The sequence below is a fragment of the Aptenodytes patagonicus genome, chromosome 2 (assembly GCF_965638725.1).
Source record: "Aptenodytes patagonicus chromosome 2, bAptPat1.pri.cur, whole genome shotgun sequence".
NCBI classification, from domain to species: Eukaryota; Metazoa; Chordata; class Aves; order Sphenisciformes; family Spheniscidae; genus Aptenodytes; species Aptenodytes patagonicus.
Genome location: NC_134950.1, coordinates 25,289,044 through 25,305,305, shown reverse-complemented (window position 1 = coordinate 25,305,305; position 16,262 = coordinate 25,289,044). Strand labels below are relative to the sequence as shown.

The 16,262-nt window shown below is 46.2% G+C and overlaps 1 protein-coding gene across 1 annotated transcript in view; it reads left to right on the top strand.

The window, feature by feature from the left end:
* The first annotated feature begins 11,249 nt into the window (after window positions 1–11,249).
* Window positions 11,250–16,262, top strand: part of LAPTM4B (lysosomal protein transmembrane 4 beta) — a 60,587-nt gene continuing 55,574 nt past the window's right edge. The window contains exon 1 of the mRNA XM_076329361.1: window positions 11,250–11,397. Within this exon, the coding sequence (XP_076185476.1) occupies window positions 11,302–11,397 (96 nt within the window). The 5' untranslated portion in view covers window positions 11,250–11,301. The remainder of the gene's footprint in view (window positions 11,398–16,262) is intronic.

The window sequence follows — 16,262 nt, the reverse complement described above, 5'->3', positions numbered from 1 at the left end:
CCTTGATCTGTCTCTCTTTAGAAGAGACAATATAAAATATACAGTACTAGAGAGCTTCAGTCTCACCCCACACACACATACACCTGGTACTGGTGGCTCCATCTTATGTAGCTTTTAATCTAGATTTCCTAGCTGCATTTCCCAATAGATACAAAAGTTTTGTAAATTGGAACAAACTTCATCCAATTAGACTTTCTGCACCATCAGCACCATAAAGAAGTGTTTTCCTTACTCTTTAAGTAATAAATCCATCTGTATCTCTGCACTTCATGAAGGACATACCATGGACCTGTGATTATATATAGTGTATATAAAAGGTGTTACATTACATGTACAGTACTTGCAGTTTGCCTTTGCATGGGCTGCAGAAAAAGGCAAGTATTGGCTGTGTTTGAAGTGCTATCATGTGCTCAGCAAGCCAACCATCAAGTGGATTCAGGACAAACTGCTGAAGGGGGCAAACCTGGTTGACATTTTCACAGTACAAAGCCACCAGCTCCTATGGCATGTTCTCCAGGCTTGGCTGGCAAGCAAGTGATCTCCATTGGTGACTGCATATTAAGTAGTAGATGGGTAAATTGGCAGAGGATGTGACACTATGAGAAAGTCGAGTGCTTGTCTTAGCATAGAAAAAAATAATATGGGTGAGACTGGAAGTTTCTGTAAAGCTCTGTGGCAAACCTCCACCTGCGGTGAACACCGGTGAGGAGAACTGGATGGCATGCCCTGGGGTTTGGTCAAGAGTCCAGCAAACTTGGAAGAGAGCAGGAAAAGAGGAATAACTCCATAGATATTCAAAGTAACAATGGTGATGCTGTTCAGTTGCTTTAAAGTTGGTGATCGCTCAAAGCTCAGGTTTTTGGTGCGTATGGCTTAATGTGCTAAAGAACAAAGCGCACCTGGGGGAAAGACTAAGCCGGCCCCCAAGTGAAGTGGTGAGTTACTGCTTGAAGCTGGACTAGCATCGAAAAATAGGAAACTGGGAAGTGTTTGCTGTGAAAGTTACAGGCAGTAATAAATTACAATTATGGAAGATGTGTTGTTTTAATTCGTCTTGACTGTACTTAAAAATCAGTGTTGGTTCTCAGTAGGATGGAAGAAAATGATTTATCACTAGACTGAGATTGTTAATAAAAGACAAAATGATCATGACTTCTACTAGATATAAGTAAGAAAAAAATCCAAACAAATATGTAAACAAAACATGCCTGATGAGCAAAACTGGAGGGAATATCTGCATTCTTCTACATTAAAAAAAAAAAAAAAGTGAGCTTTTAAAAGAAGGGGGAAAACCCGTAGCTGCATAATGAAAAAGGGAATAAAATCTGGCAACATTCCCAGTGTTCAGCCATACTCACATGAATCCATAAATTAAACATTAACTAATCTAACTAATGGAACTAAAAGGAAGTAAATACTATTTGATGTATATTAGCTTTTCTTAGAAGGTCTGCCTCTCCTATCAATCAAAGACCTGTGACCTCTCCGACCACAAACTCAACACGGTATTAAAAACTGTCCCTGAGATTTCCTTTGCTCAAGCAATCTGGCAAGCAATGAGACACTGCTGGCAACACAACAACCTATTTATCCAACAGCTCCATCTCATCCTCGTATGCAGTATTTCATGTTCTATAATTGGCTACAGACTATGGATAAAACGTACCAGTTGGTTTAATGCTGTGTCCAGCATAAGCATTCAGGCCAAAAGACCAAAAAACTCCAAGCTTGACCTTTCACTGGGTTGCTGTAGTAAAAGGTCAAGTGTAAATCCCGGGATGTTTGAATCTGAGTAGTGAAGAGGAATGGGGGGTACAATCCCAATACTGTGTCCATTGATTAAATAAATACCGTTATGTCTGATGCCTGCTGTTTTAAAGGCTTTTACAAAACTGTCTAGATCCCCACAGTAGTGAGAGAAGCAATAAACTTACTTAAAGGACTGGAAGCAGTGTCTGATGAGTAGAGAATTAATTTATCAAAAAGACTTGGAGAAGACTTCGTTGTAGAGTAGAAGTTACTAGGATACAAGGTGCTAAAGGGCTCATTAGCCTGATGGAGGAAGAGATGATGAGTTTGAGTTGGGTGCAAGACACCTGCGCTTACCAATTTGGTTGATAACAGTTGGAACCAAGCTGCCAAGATTAGTGGTAGTGTCTCCACTTCTCAGTGTCTTCGGGCATGCTGAGCCAGCAGAGGGGAAAAGCCAAAGCTCCTCCGCCCCCCGGGCGTAAGGTGGGGCACAAGGTTCACTAGCTCTGTTTAGCTGGGAGAACTAAAGTTATTACAGAAATTCACAGACTTCCCAAGGTAAAAGGAGAGAGAATTGATGTTCTTTATTTATTGCCAAGGTACTGGTTAGTGGTATAGAAACGCTGCAGGGTAGAAAGTTTAAAAGAATAAACGTGCTTTTAACACATCATACTCCATCTTTAGGTGTACTTTTCAGACTCTGTTTAACTTTATATACTTTGCTTCCGCGTATTCGTCTTGTAAGCATTTTTACTAACATCAGTTATCTTCAGTCAAACTTGCATTAGCACTTTTAAAATTTCCACTGAACTTGCAAATTATTACTAACCGAAAATGATTCTAGTGAGCAATCCAAATGCTCAAAACTAGTAAACTTGTTGTGCCTTTATTCTTCTTTTACTCAATATCTGGATCAGTCCAACCTGCTTCTGTAGCAAAATAGTTCTTGTGTACCACCATGGTAAGGTTCACTTATGCTGCATGAATTTCTTTGGTCTATACCTTCTGCGTGGACGTTTAAGAAGGAGCAAACATGTATGTGTCTCCCCATGATGAACACCAGAGCCAGACAGAGCTACAAGACACTTGAAATTTTCAGACCCATCATGTCTTCTGGTTTGGCAATGTCATTAGGCAGCAGCTGAGACTTGTGATAGTTCCTGTCTAACCCCGAGGGAAAAAACCTCAATTATGAGCCACAGCCAGAGTTTCTGGTGGTTAATGACTGCAGGACCTGCTATCTACAGACACTCTTGTGTGATGGCTGGCCGGCTAATTAGTACCCCCCAGTTTTGTTTTAAATAGTTGCTTCAGGGGAAGCCCTTGTGTATTGCTTTCCCTGGTGCCCCTGTGTGCTTTTATTAGAAACCACCCAGTGAGTTGAGGGGGTGACCCACACAGGGCTGAGGAACGTGCATAAGGAGGAAGGAGCGGCCAAAGGAGGCAGTTACACACCAACCCCAGACCTCTGGTGCTTCTGTGAAACCCCCGGAGATCAGCGTGCTGTGCTGCCATGGGGGGCCCGGGGCTTGCCATGTGCTCCCAGTGTGGCTCTGGAGGGACCAAGACCCCTTGGTAACATGGGGGAGTTGGGCTGATGGCCAGCTAATGGGTGGTGGCTCGAAAGAGCAGAGCTTGGGGGAGGCCGGGGCCCACGCCACTTCTAAATACTGCCCTGCACAAGGGAGGAGGGCTTTGGGGTCTGCTGATGGAGGGAAATGTGGAGCAATGGCCCAACTCCGCCAATCCCACAAATGAGATGCCCCAGTGAAGGGGCTGGGAAGGAGTTGCAGTTGCTTTGACTGCCGGAGGTCCCCTTACAGGTAAGGGACCCTGAAACGGTGGTGAACACTAATGCCATGGCCCAAAAGTCCTGACAGCTAGACGCGGTTACAAACGCCCCTGGGCTATCACCTCATGAGCTGGTGGGGCACCCTGTTGGTCAAGGTGGGATCTATTCATATCAGACTGGGGGAGCACTCAGGAGGAACAACTCCATTAGCAGCATGGCCAAGAATAATACAGAAAATCCCATAATGTGGTTGACCTTGAAAAAAGTGTCAAGAAAGGCTGAAAACTATCCATGCTCTCACCTTACAGGCTGAGACTTACAGATCTTCCAGAAAGACAAGGGAATCATCTAGTTCTAGGGGTGGAACATATCGGGCATAAATTGCAGGTTTTTGGTAGCTGGGGGCTGCAGGGGTGCCCTGTGTGGGAGGACGCCATGCCCTGTGCTGGTCACAGCCAGTGCCAGATGTCTCTAACTCCAATAAAAATACCTTCTGCACGCCGAAACTTCAGTGAGGGGAGCCTGTGGCAACCCTGTGCAAACGTGCTTAAGGAAGAACAGCAGGGGCAAGGGAGAGGAGAAAGGAACGGGACACAAAAGAGCCACCTGAGGAGAAATGGAAGAGACACATGAAAGGAGACATTGTTGGGGACATGACGGGGCACATACTTTTGGAAGGAGGTGCTCCATGCTGGAGCAGGTACGCCTCTGAGGAGACTGCAGCCCATGGATAGCATGTTGTATCTGACACTGAAGAAAGACTTCCAGTACATGTTACCAAATTGCACATCTGCTGCCAGGCAAATAATTAGATAATCGCCTAACCTATTTTTGAGGTTTCTAGTGAATGTAGCACAGATGGTTTCTTCTCGTCCAAAATGTTAAAATTAATCTGCCAGGCTAGCATGAATGGGAAGGCCAGAAGAAAAAAGAAAGAGCTGGATCTCATGTACTCCAGAGCTCACCAGCCTTCTTGTGAGTCCTATATCTTCACAGCAAAACTGAGAGACTTTTAAAGTCAGAAAAGGGGAAAAGGAAGGAGGCAGTAAGACGAGGAGAACATTTGAGTTCTTGGCTTTTCTGAATTACAAGGGCAACGTATCAGAATATTTTAATGGTATGTTTTTTAAAATCAGCAACTTTAAAACAGAATTATGAAGCTGTGGCCCAAGGGTGCTAGAGTTGCAAATGCAGTTTACCATAATGAAAGAAAATGTGCAAGTATATCAGTTGTCTAAGAGATTAGAATCACTATCTTCTATAAGGCAAATCATGACAAAATATCCCAGAAGTGAGCTAAAAAGGTCCAGGCATTTCTCTTAACAATTTGTTAAAGGTCAAAAGAGAACTTAAAGGAAAAAAATAAAGAAAATCATTTGTTGTCCATTGTTTGGTAGTGAAACATGAGAATTTGACTAGATCTGTGCAAGCAGTTGCACACCAAGCTGTGTCATTGCGATGGCTCTCTCATAGGCTCCTAAGATGTATTCTGAGTTGTAACATGCTGGAGAAAAATACTGTTCTCACTCTGATCTTTTTTACACAAACCAGGAGAATGAATGACCTCTTGAACCCATTTTGAATTGTGGCAGCAGTCCTATTTTATTGCATGTTGGCCAGTCTTTGTGGCAGAGAGATAGTGTCAGACGTTTATTGGAGGGTTACTTTTTTTAGAAAGCACAGGTGTTTTTTAAACTTTGTTGCATTAAATATTTCTGTAGCCCTGAATACTTGAATCATTTGCAGCCATCCTGAAACACAGGCTCTGAAGCAAGCCGAAGAACAACTTGGACTCTTAAAATTACTCAATCACAGTCCATTTCCCAATGTTGCCACTGTCCTGTGCCCAAGGGCAATACCCAGACCTTGGTTTCTGGACGATGTTTAGCCCTTTTCTTATCTTTTCTTAACCTGGCCAAATACAGAACAATTAACAACTACTTTGCTCACTCTGGAGCACGTGGCTAACCCTACAAGCAGAAGATGTGGTTCCCCTGAGCTGCCTTTTTGTGTATGTGCTGTAGGCAATGCTGGGCAACACTGTAGTTGAATTATTCAAGGCCAGTTGAACTATGCTCCACCATCTCTGTGGACTGTGAGTACGGACAGAAGGTGGGAATGATAGGCAGCTTCCAAGCCACCTGTCCTCTTCAAGCAATCTTGTTCAGATAGGTGTTAAAAAGGTTGGGAAGAGGAGTACCAGTAACCAGTTTTAGTGAGCGCTAGAAAGCACAAGAAAATGCCAAATGGATCAGAGCATCCATCAGGCAAGAGGGAGAAGTTGTCCCCTGGAGCGAGAAGATCACAGGGGACACATGGGGGAGTACAGAGCAGAAGTAGGACACAGAATATACTGGATTTTTTTAACAGCTTGCAGCACAGAGAAGACTTGGCAATGAACTGAAGTTGGTCTGCGTCCTTCCCCAGCTGGCTAGCGTAGCTCTCAGGGTGTGCTGAGGGGAACGAGTGGCTGTACGAAACAAGTTTAGCGATTTACAGCTCCGCTGTGGTAAGGAGGGGCAGGTGGGACCCATGAGTCTGCATTTCTCTTCTGGATATGTCCTACAGCCTACATGCCGACCTGTGGCTGAGCAAGGGTCTGTCAGGTTTTGACCCTGCGCAGTGTTTAATTTCAGAATCAAATGTTCCCTTGGAAAAATTTCTTACCATATCATGGATCCCACTGCAAAGATTATCTATTTTTTCAGCACAACTAAAACAAGTGCTTGTGAATAGGCTGTTGATTCACTTGAGTTTATATCACTTTCTGAGCAAGGCAGCGATACTGGTCCTGTTCAAGTTTTGATGTACAAAGATGATAATCTGGAGTGTCTCTTGTACCTCTAGGAACCTTGACAAAACTCAGGTGTCATCCAATTCAGAAGTTGTTCCTGGTGCATCTTAAATGATCTTCCACCATTCTGGATGTAAGATGTGGTGGATATTCACAGCCACCTCTGTAAGAAGTGTTTGCTGTTTCTTGTTTTATAAGGCAAAGTGAATGGCACGGAGGCTTGAACTACGGAGGCTGTGCTTGTGGGTCTGTAACTGTGGCAATACTCAGGCTCTGAAACAAATTAGTAAACACCGAGTTCTGTATATTTGCAAACACTTCATTTCTGTTGAATTTCTCTCTTGATACACACTCAATAGCATACTTCTAAGGCCATTAAAGGTTTGTGTAACAGTACCAGTAAGTGGGTTTCCTTCTGCTAAGCGGTGGCTGCTGAAGGCCGTTCGGCATCGCTGCTAGCAGAGGGGCTCACAGCAGCAGGGGGCTACATCTGTTGGTGGTCAGGCCTGGAAGGAGGAGACCAACGTGGTGCCAGCAACTGCCTCCGACAGAAACTGCCGCCGGGTGCTGATGTCCCACCAGCCAACCCTCTTTCCAAAGAGCTCTCAGAGCTGAGGCAGGAAAGCTAATTCTCCTCTGGATGAGGTTTTGCAGAGAAAGCTGCATGCTCGACTTGCAGCAGCCAAAGTGTCTTCTCAAAATCCATTTGCCTGCAAGAAAAATGGATTGCTGTGCATTGGAGCCCAGTGAACCTCATGCTGTAATCTGTGTTGTGGCCACCCCCACTTTTACTGGCCCTTGCATCTTTTTGTTTTAATTCAATTTGCGGCTATGTCTTTGCCTCCACAGCTGGTAGCAAGGGGAGTGAGCTGGGATCAGTGGGTGGGTCTCCCCAGAGCCAGTGGGGCTCCATGCAAGTCCACAGCAGCGCTTGTGCCTGTGCAGTCAGTTGCTGATGAAAGCTGAAGACTATAACTGCTGCAAGGCAGGGACTAGGTCTTCCATCTGCAAAGTATGTAGTATGCCACAGAAATAAAAATAGAAAGGAGCAGATAGGACTTAATCGTTTCTCTAAACTCTGCCTGTGATTTATACTTCTCTGGACTTCTAGAGTTGGTGTGATGGGTTGACCCTGGCTGGATGCCAGGTGCCCACCAAAGCCGCTCTATCACTCCCCTCCTCAGCTGGACAGGGGAGAGAAAATATAACGAAAGGTTTGTGGGTTGAGATAAGGACAGGGAGAGATCACTCACCAATTACCATCATGGGCAAAACATACTCAACTTGGGAAAATTGATTTAATTTATTACCAGTCAAATCAGAGTAGGGTAATGAGAAATAAAACCAAATCTTAAAACACCTTCCCCCCACCCCTCCCTTCTTCCCGGGCTCAACTTCACTCCCGATTTTCTCTACCTCCTCTTCCCCAGCAGCGCAGGGGGATGGGGAATGGGGATTGCCATCAGTTCATCACACGTTGTTTCTGCTGCTCCTTCCTCCTCAGGGAGAGGACTCCTCACACTCCTGCCCTGCTCCAGCGTGGGGTCCCTCCCACGGGAGACAGTTCTCCACAAACTTCTCCAACGTGAGTCCTTCCCACGGGCTGCAGTTCTTCACGAACTGCTCCAGCATGGGTCCTTTCCAGGGGGTGCAGTCCTTCAGGAACAGACTGCTCCAGCCTGGGTCCCCAACAGGGTCACAAGTCCTGCCAGCAAACCTGCTCCAGCGTGGGCTCCTCTCTCCACGGGTCCACAGGTCCTGCCAGGAGCCTGATCCAGTGCTGGCTTCCCATGGAGTCACAGCCTCCTTTGGGCGCATCCACCTGCTCTGGCGTGGGGTCCTCCACAGGCTGCAGGTGGATATCTGCTCCACCATTGACCTCCATGGGCTGCAGGGGGACAGCCTGCCTCACCATGGTCTTCACCACGGGCTGCAGGGGAATCTCTGCTCTGGTGCCTGGAGCACCTCCTCCTCCTCCTTCTTCGCTGACCTTGGTGTCTGCAGAGTTGTTTCTCTCACATATTCTCACTCCTCTCTCCTGCTGCAATTGCAGTTGCGCAGGGTTTTTTTCCCCTTCTTAAATATGTTATCTCAGAGGCGCTACCACCATCGCTGATGGGCTCGGCCTTGGCCAGCGGTGGGTCCGTCTTGGAGCCGGCTGGCATTGGCTCTATTGGACATAGGGGAAGCTTCTAGCAGCTTCTCACAGAAGCTACCCCTGTAGCCCCCCTGCTACCAAAACCTTGCCACGCAAACCCAATGCAGTTGGTAATAAATCAGGAGTGTGATACGAAGCCTTATGTTTCCTGATCTTTCCCATCAGGCTTTTTGAATGGAAATGAATAATTATATAGGAAACTGCTCTGAAGTAATTAGTGTTCACCTTCTCATTCTTCCTTCCTTTCTCTTCTGAGGATATCCAGATTAAAGCCATTGATGGGAAACCATAAGCAAAAGAAGACATGGAGTTAATTTCTCCTTACAGAGATGAAAGCTGTGCTGTGGGATGTTACAAGCAGCTACTGCCTCCAGCAGTTCCAGGGCCTGGGGTTCCTCCTGCTCAGCTGCTGGAACCCAGCTTATTGTGCCCATCCCAGGCTGATGGATGTGGCTGCTGCTTTCCCATTTGCAGGCACAGGACACTGATGGGGACGGCTACACAGATGGCCACAGACAAGGTGCTGCCTTCAGCAGTGCCTCCTACTTGTAGGACTCGCAGAAGACCTAAGTACAGACCAGCTGGTCCAGCTTGACATTTGCAAGCGAATAACACACACACACACACACACACACACGATTTGGGGCAGACACAGACTCTCACCCTCAGCAGCCAGCCCCAGACACGCAGGCTGTGACTCGTGGTCCCACTCCAGCCGCCGGCACTGAGCCCCTTGCTCACTTCACTCACACTGATCCCCCAAGTAACTGGCACTTACTCCTTGCAGCCTCCGCACACACTGTGTGGAGAGTGAGAGTACACAGGCAGTTAAGAAAGCTTTTATAAGAGAGGGTGATCAGGCACAAGGCTCAGTCAGACAAGTGTACTTTACACATGACCAACCCCTTTAATACCTCTTTCTGTCTGATCCCCACTTTGCTCCTTCCCAATCCCCTTCCCCTAATCATTCCTTCCTAAGTTTTGCAGAGTCCCCCTCAAATATCCCAAATCCTCATGTTCCTCTTCTTTGCCCTTTCTTGTCACTTATAAAGCCCAGGTGACCCTCTCCAAAGCTGCGCCTGGAGCTCTTCAATGGCCCATCAATCAGTAACTGGAGACTTTTGGTCTTTGGCATTGTCTCCGTTCTCACTTGTCCACCAGGTTTGCGTCTGTGTGTCCTTGTTCATCGCATCCCCCTTTACTTATTATCCCCTTTGTTTTGAAAAGGTCAGGTCCTTGGTCAGACAACCTTCATGAAGCAGATGCTCTTACCTTCCACGTACACTTACGAGGTGTACATACAAGGGTTTAGTCTCAAACTTGTTTACTTTCTGGTATTAAAGGACAAGGTCTCTCAAGGTTACCAGTGAGATAGTCCAGACCACATTGTTTGGGATTTTCCTTTGGTCTTTTGAATATTTGTTTTGTCAATATGGATGTTTCATTTTACTAGAATTTTAGTGTCATTTTTGAATATGAATCTTGAAAATACAATAATTGGCTTATGCATATAATCTAGTCAAAATTATAAATTCAGTGCCAAGTTCCTTTTCCCTTTATGCACAAAAAAAAACCCTTGAAAGTTTCATAAGCACAAGCTAAGAACAGAGGTTATATAAAGTTCCTGCTTAAAGTATTTTTAATTTAATTTACTATAGTGGGGATAAGACATAGTTAGAAATCTTTCTCCATGCCAAGTTAGCTTTTATCTTGGAGTTCCTGTTCTGTGCAGATGTATGTATGAAATAAAGAAGTGTCCCAAAGCAACCATATAGGGAAACATTTGAGTACTTTTCAATGTTATATTTTAATGATAAATGGTGGGATTTGGTAGGAAGCCAAGATAGATGGCAGTGAATAAATTATTCTTAGGGTCAGGCTAGGCATACAGACCTTCTTCGTTATTTCCTCTAGAAAATGATACAAGTCTCGAATAATAAAATATGAAAAAGTCAGCTGCTTGGTAGGAAGTTTAGCTTCTACCTGCATCAGTGCTTGAATACGCAGCATTGGGTCCTTCCTCCTAATGCTGCTTCCCCCACCACCATCAGGGCATTAACTACGGACAGTGACAATGAGGTTAATGTTAACTTGCGTATCAGCTGCACGAGGCAATTCCAGCCTCCTTAATAGCAGCAACTTCGGGAGTAGATTAGAAGGGCACTGTGAAAGAAAATAAATGCTCATGGCTTCAGAATTTGGGGCAAATCCAAAGCATTCCATGATCTCCTCAGATACTACCTTTCTTTATAGTGAAATGGAGTTTTATTTCTACTCATTTGCCTGTCAAGAATTGCTAGACGAGCTACACGCTTTGCTAAGGAAGCACCGTCATGGGTTCGCTCTCATCACGCTAATTCCAGGCGCAGCCGTGCCTGGGAAGGGGTGGGTAGGACCACCAGGAGAATGGCACTTCTCCACCATCCGTGACATGCCGGGGACACGCAGGCCAGGCTGTCAACTCACTGGATTCCCTCAACTTTGTATTTTAAAATCCTTCCGTGCTTTGGTGTGATTGCTCCAGTGCTCTGGGGATTTTTAGTTGGTTGGTTGGTGTCAGTGCGTGTGCGGGCTGGAGGGGTTTGAAGGCAGCACCGCGGTCTGCGGAGGCGCAGCTGCCCCCCGGGGGACCGGCGGGGCCTTCACCCCCGCCCGCCGCCACCTGGGCTGGGTCCCTCCGCTCTCGGTCCCGCCCGCCGGGAGGGGCGGCCCCAGCCCCGGCCCCGGCCCCGGCCCCGGTCCCGCCTCCGCGGAGCGGCGCGACGAGAAGCGCGGAGCGGCGCGGAGCCCGGAGGAGCCGCGGAGATGCTGAGCTCGCCCTGGGCGCGCTTCTACTCCAACAGCTGCTGCCTCTGCTGCCATGTCCGCACCGGCACCATCATCCTCGGCGTCTGGTACCTGGTAAGCGTCCCCCGGCTGTCCCCGTCCCCCTGGGGGTGTCCCCCCCGCCCCGGTCGCTCGGCACCGGCCGCAGGGGCAGCCTTAGCTGCTGCTCCGCGGAGGGGAATGCCCACCGCAGCAGCTAAGGCTGGCCCTCGCAGCCCAGGTGCTTTTTGATGATAACCCTCCGAGGAGTCATGTTATTATTAGCAGAGTAATGCTCAGCAAGCTCCAGCGCTTCCCCTCGCACGGGTTATCCCCCGGCAAGGCAGAGGCTGGTATTTAGACTCTGTCTAAATTGGGAAATGAAGCGTGTGCGTGTTTAAGGGTCAGGGGAGTGGGAGCAGGAGATACAGAGCACAGGCAGGCTCACCACGGTCTCCAGCGAAAAGCTGTTTTGGGGATGAAAATGTGACGAGTGAAGATCCCTCGTGTGAGGGGTTTTCCTGGCTCCCCCAAACTTCGGAGTGGTGTTTCTCAGGCTGGGATTGACTGCAGCACTGAGGCCCCGCTGGTGCGTTAGCTCCAGCAAGGCCGCCCGGACCCTGACCACGCTGTGCAGAAAATCTTGTTTTATCATCTCGGGTCACTGCTTTGTGAAGAAGTCGGGTGTTCTCGTCACTGCTATTCCGTGTTTGTCAGATAATTGTTTGTCAGTAGTATTTTGGTCTGCCTGGCAGATAGCTGAAACCTTTCAGCCAGCTGCTACCAGGTACTGGAAAGACTTCTTTCCTCCCTCAGGGTTATAGGACATGAGTGAGGAATTGACCCTCGAGGCACAGCTTTAATGGGTTATCATCAGTCCCAGAGGTTGTTCGACACCCAGTTATTCAGCCAGGGAAAGACTCGGTGAGGAGGAGGAGGAGCATTAAGCCCTCAGTTCCTTTCCTGTCTTTGACAATCTTTTCTCAATCCCTTGGGTAGCAATGCAGGAAAAGCGGCTTTCCCAGAGCCGGCCCTGCCATAGTCGCAGGGTTTGCAAACGTGTCACAAGAATAAAAAGAGCTGGTTCGTCACTTTGGGTTATGTAGATGCACTTCTCAGCCTGCTCAGTCTTCCCCATCCCTTGGTGTGAGAAATCAGTCTCCATCTGATGCCAAGGCCATGCAGAGCTGTTTGCCAAGCATCATTTTTCAAATGATTGCAGACGGAAGCATATTAGACCCGGGCTTATTTGCTAACTACTGAAATTCCCTTCAGGAGCAAGTGAAAAATGCAGGGCTGGCCTCCATTGTAGGACAGCTCATTAAATAAATTCAATCAGCGTAATAAAAAGGCTAGGTTGACATTTATGTCCTAGAAATCATATAAAATGCTCTATGTCCTATAAAACACGTATTTCACCACTGAGAAAATGGTGCATTGGTTGAACTATTTCTTGCTCCTGGTTTAATAAAATATAGTTAAATGCAATATCCACAGCCTGTGGTATCTGGAATACTGACAGTATTGAAAAAGATGCCCCTCTTTTCCTGGCTGCAATGAAGTTTCAGTAAGTTTTAATATGACCTGAAAGCTTTTGAACATTTCTTCCAGGATGCTTGTTATTTCTTTCTGCCTTCAGCTGAATGAAGCCTTTTCGCATTGGCTCCGCAAAGACAGGGATACAGATATTTCAGCTGTTCAGTGGACCTAAAGATATTTGAGGAAGAGGGAATTAAGTGCATCAGCTAGCCTTAGATACAAAGAAAAGCCTGATAGCTTTTTAGACTTTGTTATCTATTGAGTTACTAACATTTAAATACCAGTGCCCCAATTTCACATAGTATTTTTCTGCAAAATCTGTTTTAACTTTTCTTTTCTAACTAGCAGGTTTTTCCCAATTTACACCTCTTCCTACTTTGCTTCTTTTGCTTTCATAGATTTTTCAGGGCAGATTTCTGAATGACTTCAAACTGACAATAACTCACAACATGTCAGGGTACACATTTCTTTCTACGCTTTCTCCTCTATTGCAAATATTTAGATTTTTAAGGTTAACTATTAAGAATATAAATCTAGATGCATGTTGATAATAACCGCTAGCTTACCAAGTTAGGAAGCGATAAGTAAGGAAGGGGTAGCTTCTTAAGTAAATAGCTGCCCTGGTTGAAAGGTCTGGTTTACAAAGTCATATATGGAAATATTGTTTTATCTCAGAAGAACAATTATGATTTGATACCACATGTTTTTGAGGGTTTACATAAAAATAGATGCTGTCCCGGTGGCAAATTTTTTCTCTGCACGCATTTTGGGTGTTTGCATTACTCCAAACCACACGTGAGCTATAAGCATTACCTCAGATAAAGTTCAAATAAAAACCGCTTTGATTTTTCGCCACACCAACATGTATTCTGTATACTGTTTACCATTATGCTTCACAGGAAATTACTTGAGGAAAAAACATCCCCCTAGAGAATGAATAGGGTTTTTGTTGCTTTTTCATATCTCATTACCTGTGAAGTGTAAGTTTTATTAATTCTATGACTATGAATACAGTGATTCAGTGGTAGAGGCTTCTGAAGGAGGAAAAAAAAGTAGCTTAAAAGTTTTGGCAGGCTTTCAAAATAACTTTTTCACATGTTGAACCAGTTTTGAGTTAGTATAATCTCAGGAGGCAGAATTTCATGTCTGAGTAAATGTGGAAAAAATAGTGCATTTCTCTGGGATGATGTTTTAGCTCTTTAGTTTTAATGTTTTAATTGGATGTTTGGGATCCTACAAAGAGTGGAGAGAGTGGGGAGCTGAGTGCAGGTGGAGTCATCAGGGCTGCATGATGAGAACAATTTCCCACATAGGTAAGGGCAAGGAACGCTGTGTGCATTTCCACACATGCCCAGCAGCCATGGACCCTTACAATGGTCTCATAAAGTATCAATTGCTGGGAAATAAATATTTAACTTTGGTCTATTTTAGAACATAATGGATCTCAGAATGCTAATGTTTCTATAGCTCTTGTGTTTCAGTAGTTTCTTCCTGATAGACCCATAGGTACTGCATCTAGAATAATATAATATTATACAGCATTGCATGATAGCAGTGACACCGCTGAAATGAGCCAACTTCAGTTCTGATCTCCCCCGGGTGCTGGAGTCCAGGGGAAAGCTGGCACTTGTGTTAGTTCCAAGTGACCCAGTCGGTACTGGTGAGTCAGAATAACATCCCCGTCGGTAACAGCATTTACAAACACAGCACGTCTTCTTCTTGAGTAAATGGACTCCACTTTCTTTATCTAAAACACGAAGAAGGAACAACGTCAGATGTGCTGACAGTGTCACGGAAGGAATTCCCACTCTCCCGACACATGGCAGTGGGGTTTGTGCGCACCCCGAGGCTCCACCGGCACCATCTGGGACAACGGGAATTATTTCCCATTGACCTGGGAGGGGGGAAGATGAAACTTTAAGGCATCCGTTCAGAAAAAAAGAGCATTAAACCAAGGAGCTTTCATTTTTGAGCGATGTGTGCCCAGTGCCGCCTGCTACCCGCCTCGCTGCAGCAGTGCCCTGGGCACGGGCTGCTCCTCCCCCCGGTCCCCCCGGTCCCCCCGGGAGCCCCGGGAGCCGCCGCCGCCCCCCGAGGCGCCGCGGGAGCTGTCCAGCCCCGCCGGAGCTGTCCGCGGCTCAGCGCCGCCTCCCTCCGCGCTCCCCGGGGCCCGGCAGAGAGGGGCTAAAAATAAAAACTAATAGAAGACTGCGAGCCTTTCATAACGGCGAGTTATGGGGTGGTGCGGCTCCCTCTGAGGGCGTGCGGTAAGAACACAAATAGAGCGAGCCCATGTTTTCAGCCAGGGTGGCTTCAACCCTTGAGCCGCTATTTGTGGAAAGCTCAGCAGGAGCTGAGTCGTGACATTTCAGTTCTGGATTTCTCTGAACGTACAGTTGAAAATGTGCATAATTTCTGTCTGCATCCCAGTCGTTTTTTAATAAGAAGATTGAACCCTAATGGATAAAAAAATGTGCTGGTGGTGGCCTTTTTATACTGTAAAGCAAAAGAGAAGCACTGGTTGCTATGGCCTCATCGATTTACAGGTTGAACACCTTGCTGAGATCAGTAGAGTGCACTTGACCTGATGTCAAAAAGAGAATCAAGGTACATATTTTGCAGCTGGGCCACACTTACTTCCTTGTCTTCTTCAAGCCCCGTGCAAAACAGCATGTATGGCAATGTGCTTAAATACCAGTTAGAAGATTACTGAAATCTTGGCTTACTTGGCAGGGAGTAGGGATCAGCATGACTGCTCATGTAAACAAAATATACCTACACTGGTTTATACACTTCCGAGCTGCTCTGTCCCCACTCCTGCAACCTTTACACTGTCTGAGACTGCTCACAGCAGCAAGGAGTTGTAAGCGGGGGTCCCTTGAACAGGGTGGAAAGGCCCTTTCAGGGAAAATAAAGAAATTCTAAGAAAAAATGAAGATATTAATTATTTTCAAACCTGTGAGAATCAGGAGATTTTGAAAACTGAAAAAGAACTGAAGCTGTGAAAAGGGAGAAATTGCACTGTTAGAAAGCCTGATGTTACAGGGAATTGGAAATTTCGTTATCCCAGTGCCAGGTTGTGGGAATTTGCATTAATACAAGTATGAGGCCTTGTGTTTTACTTAGAAAATTAGCTTGCTTTGTTTTTATATGGAATGAAATTGGCTAAGAATAAAGGATCTCCAACTTTATCTACATATGAATTGTCATAGTACATCAGCCAGCTCGCTGAATGCTCTGTTCCTTCACATCAGCCGGGGATGCCACTTCCCGTGTCATGCCAGCGTGATATAGCTTGGGTGTTGGGTCAGGTTATCCTGCAGGCAACACTGCCTTTACCACCTCCACTAACGGTCCAATACTGGTGGCACTGGGGAAAGAAGTCTGGCAGAATGGGGCTCGCTGTGGGTTCACTAGGTGAT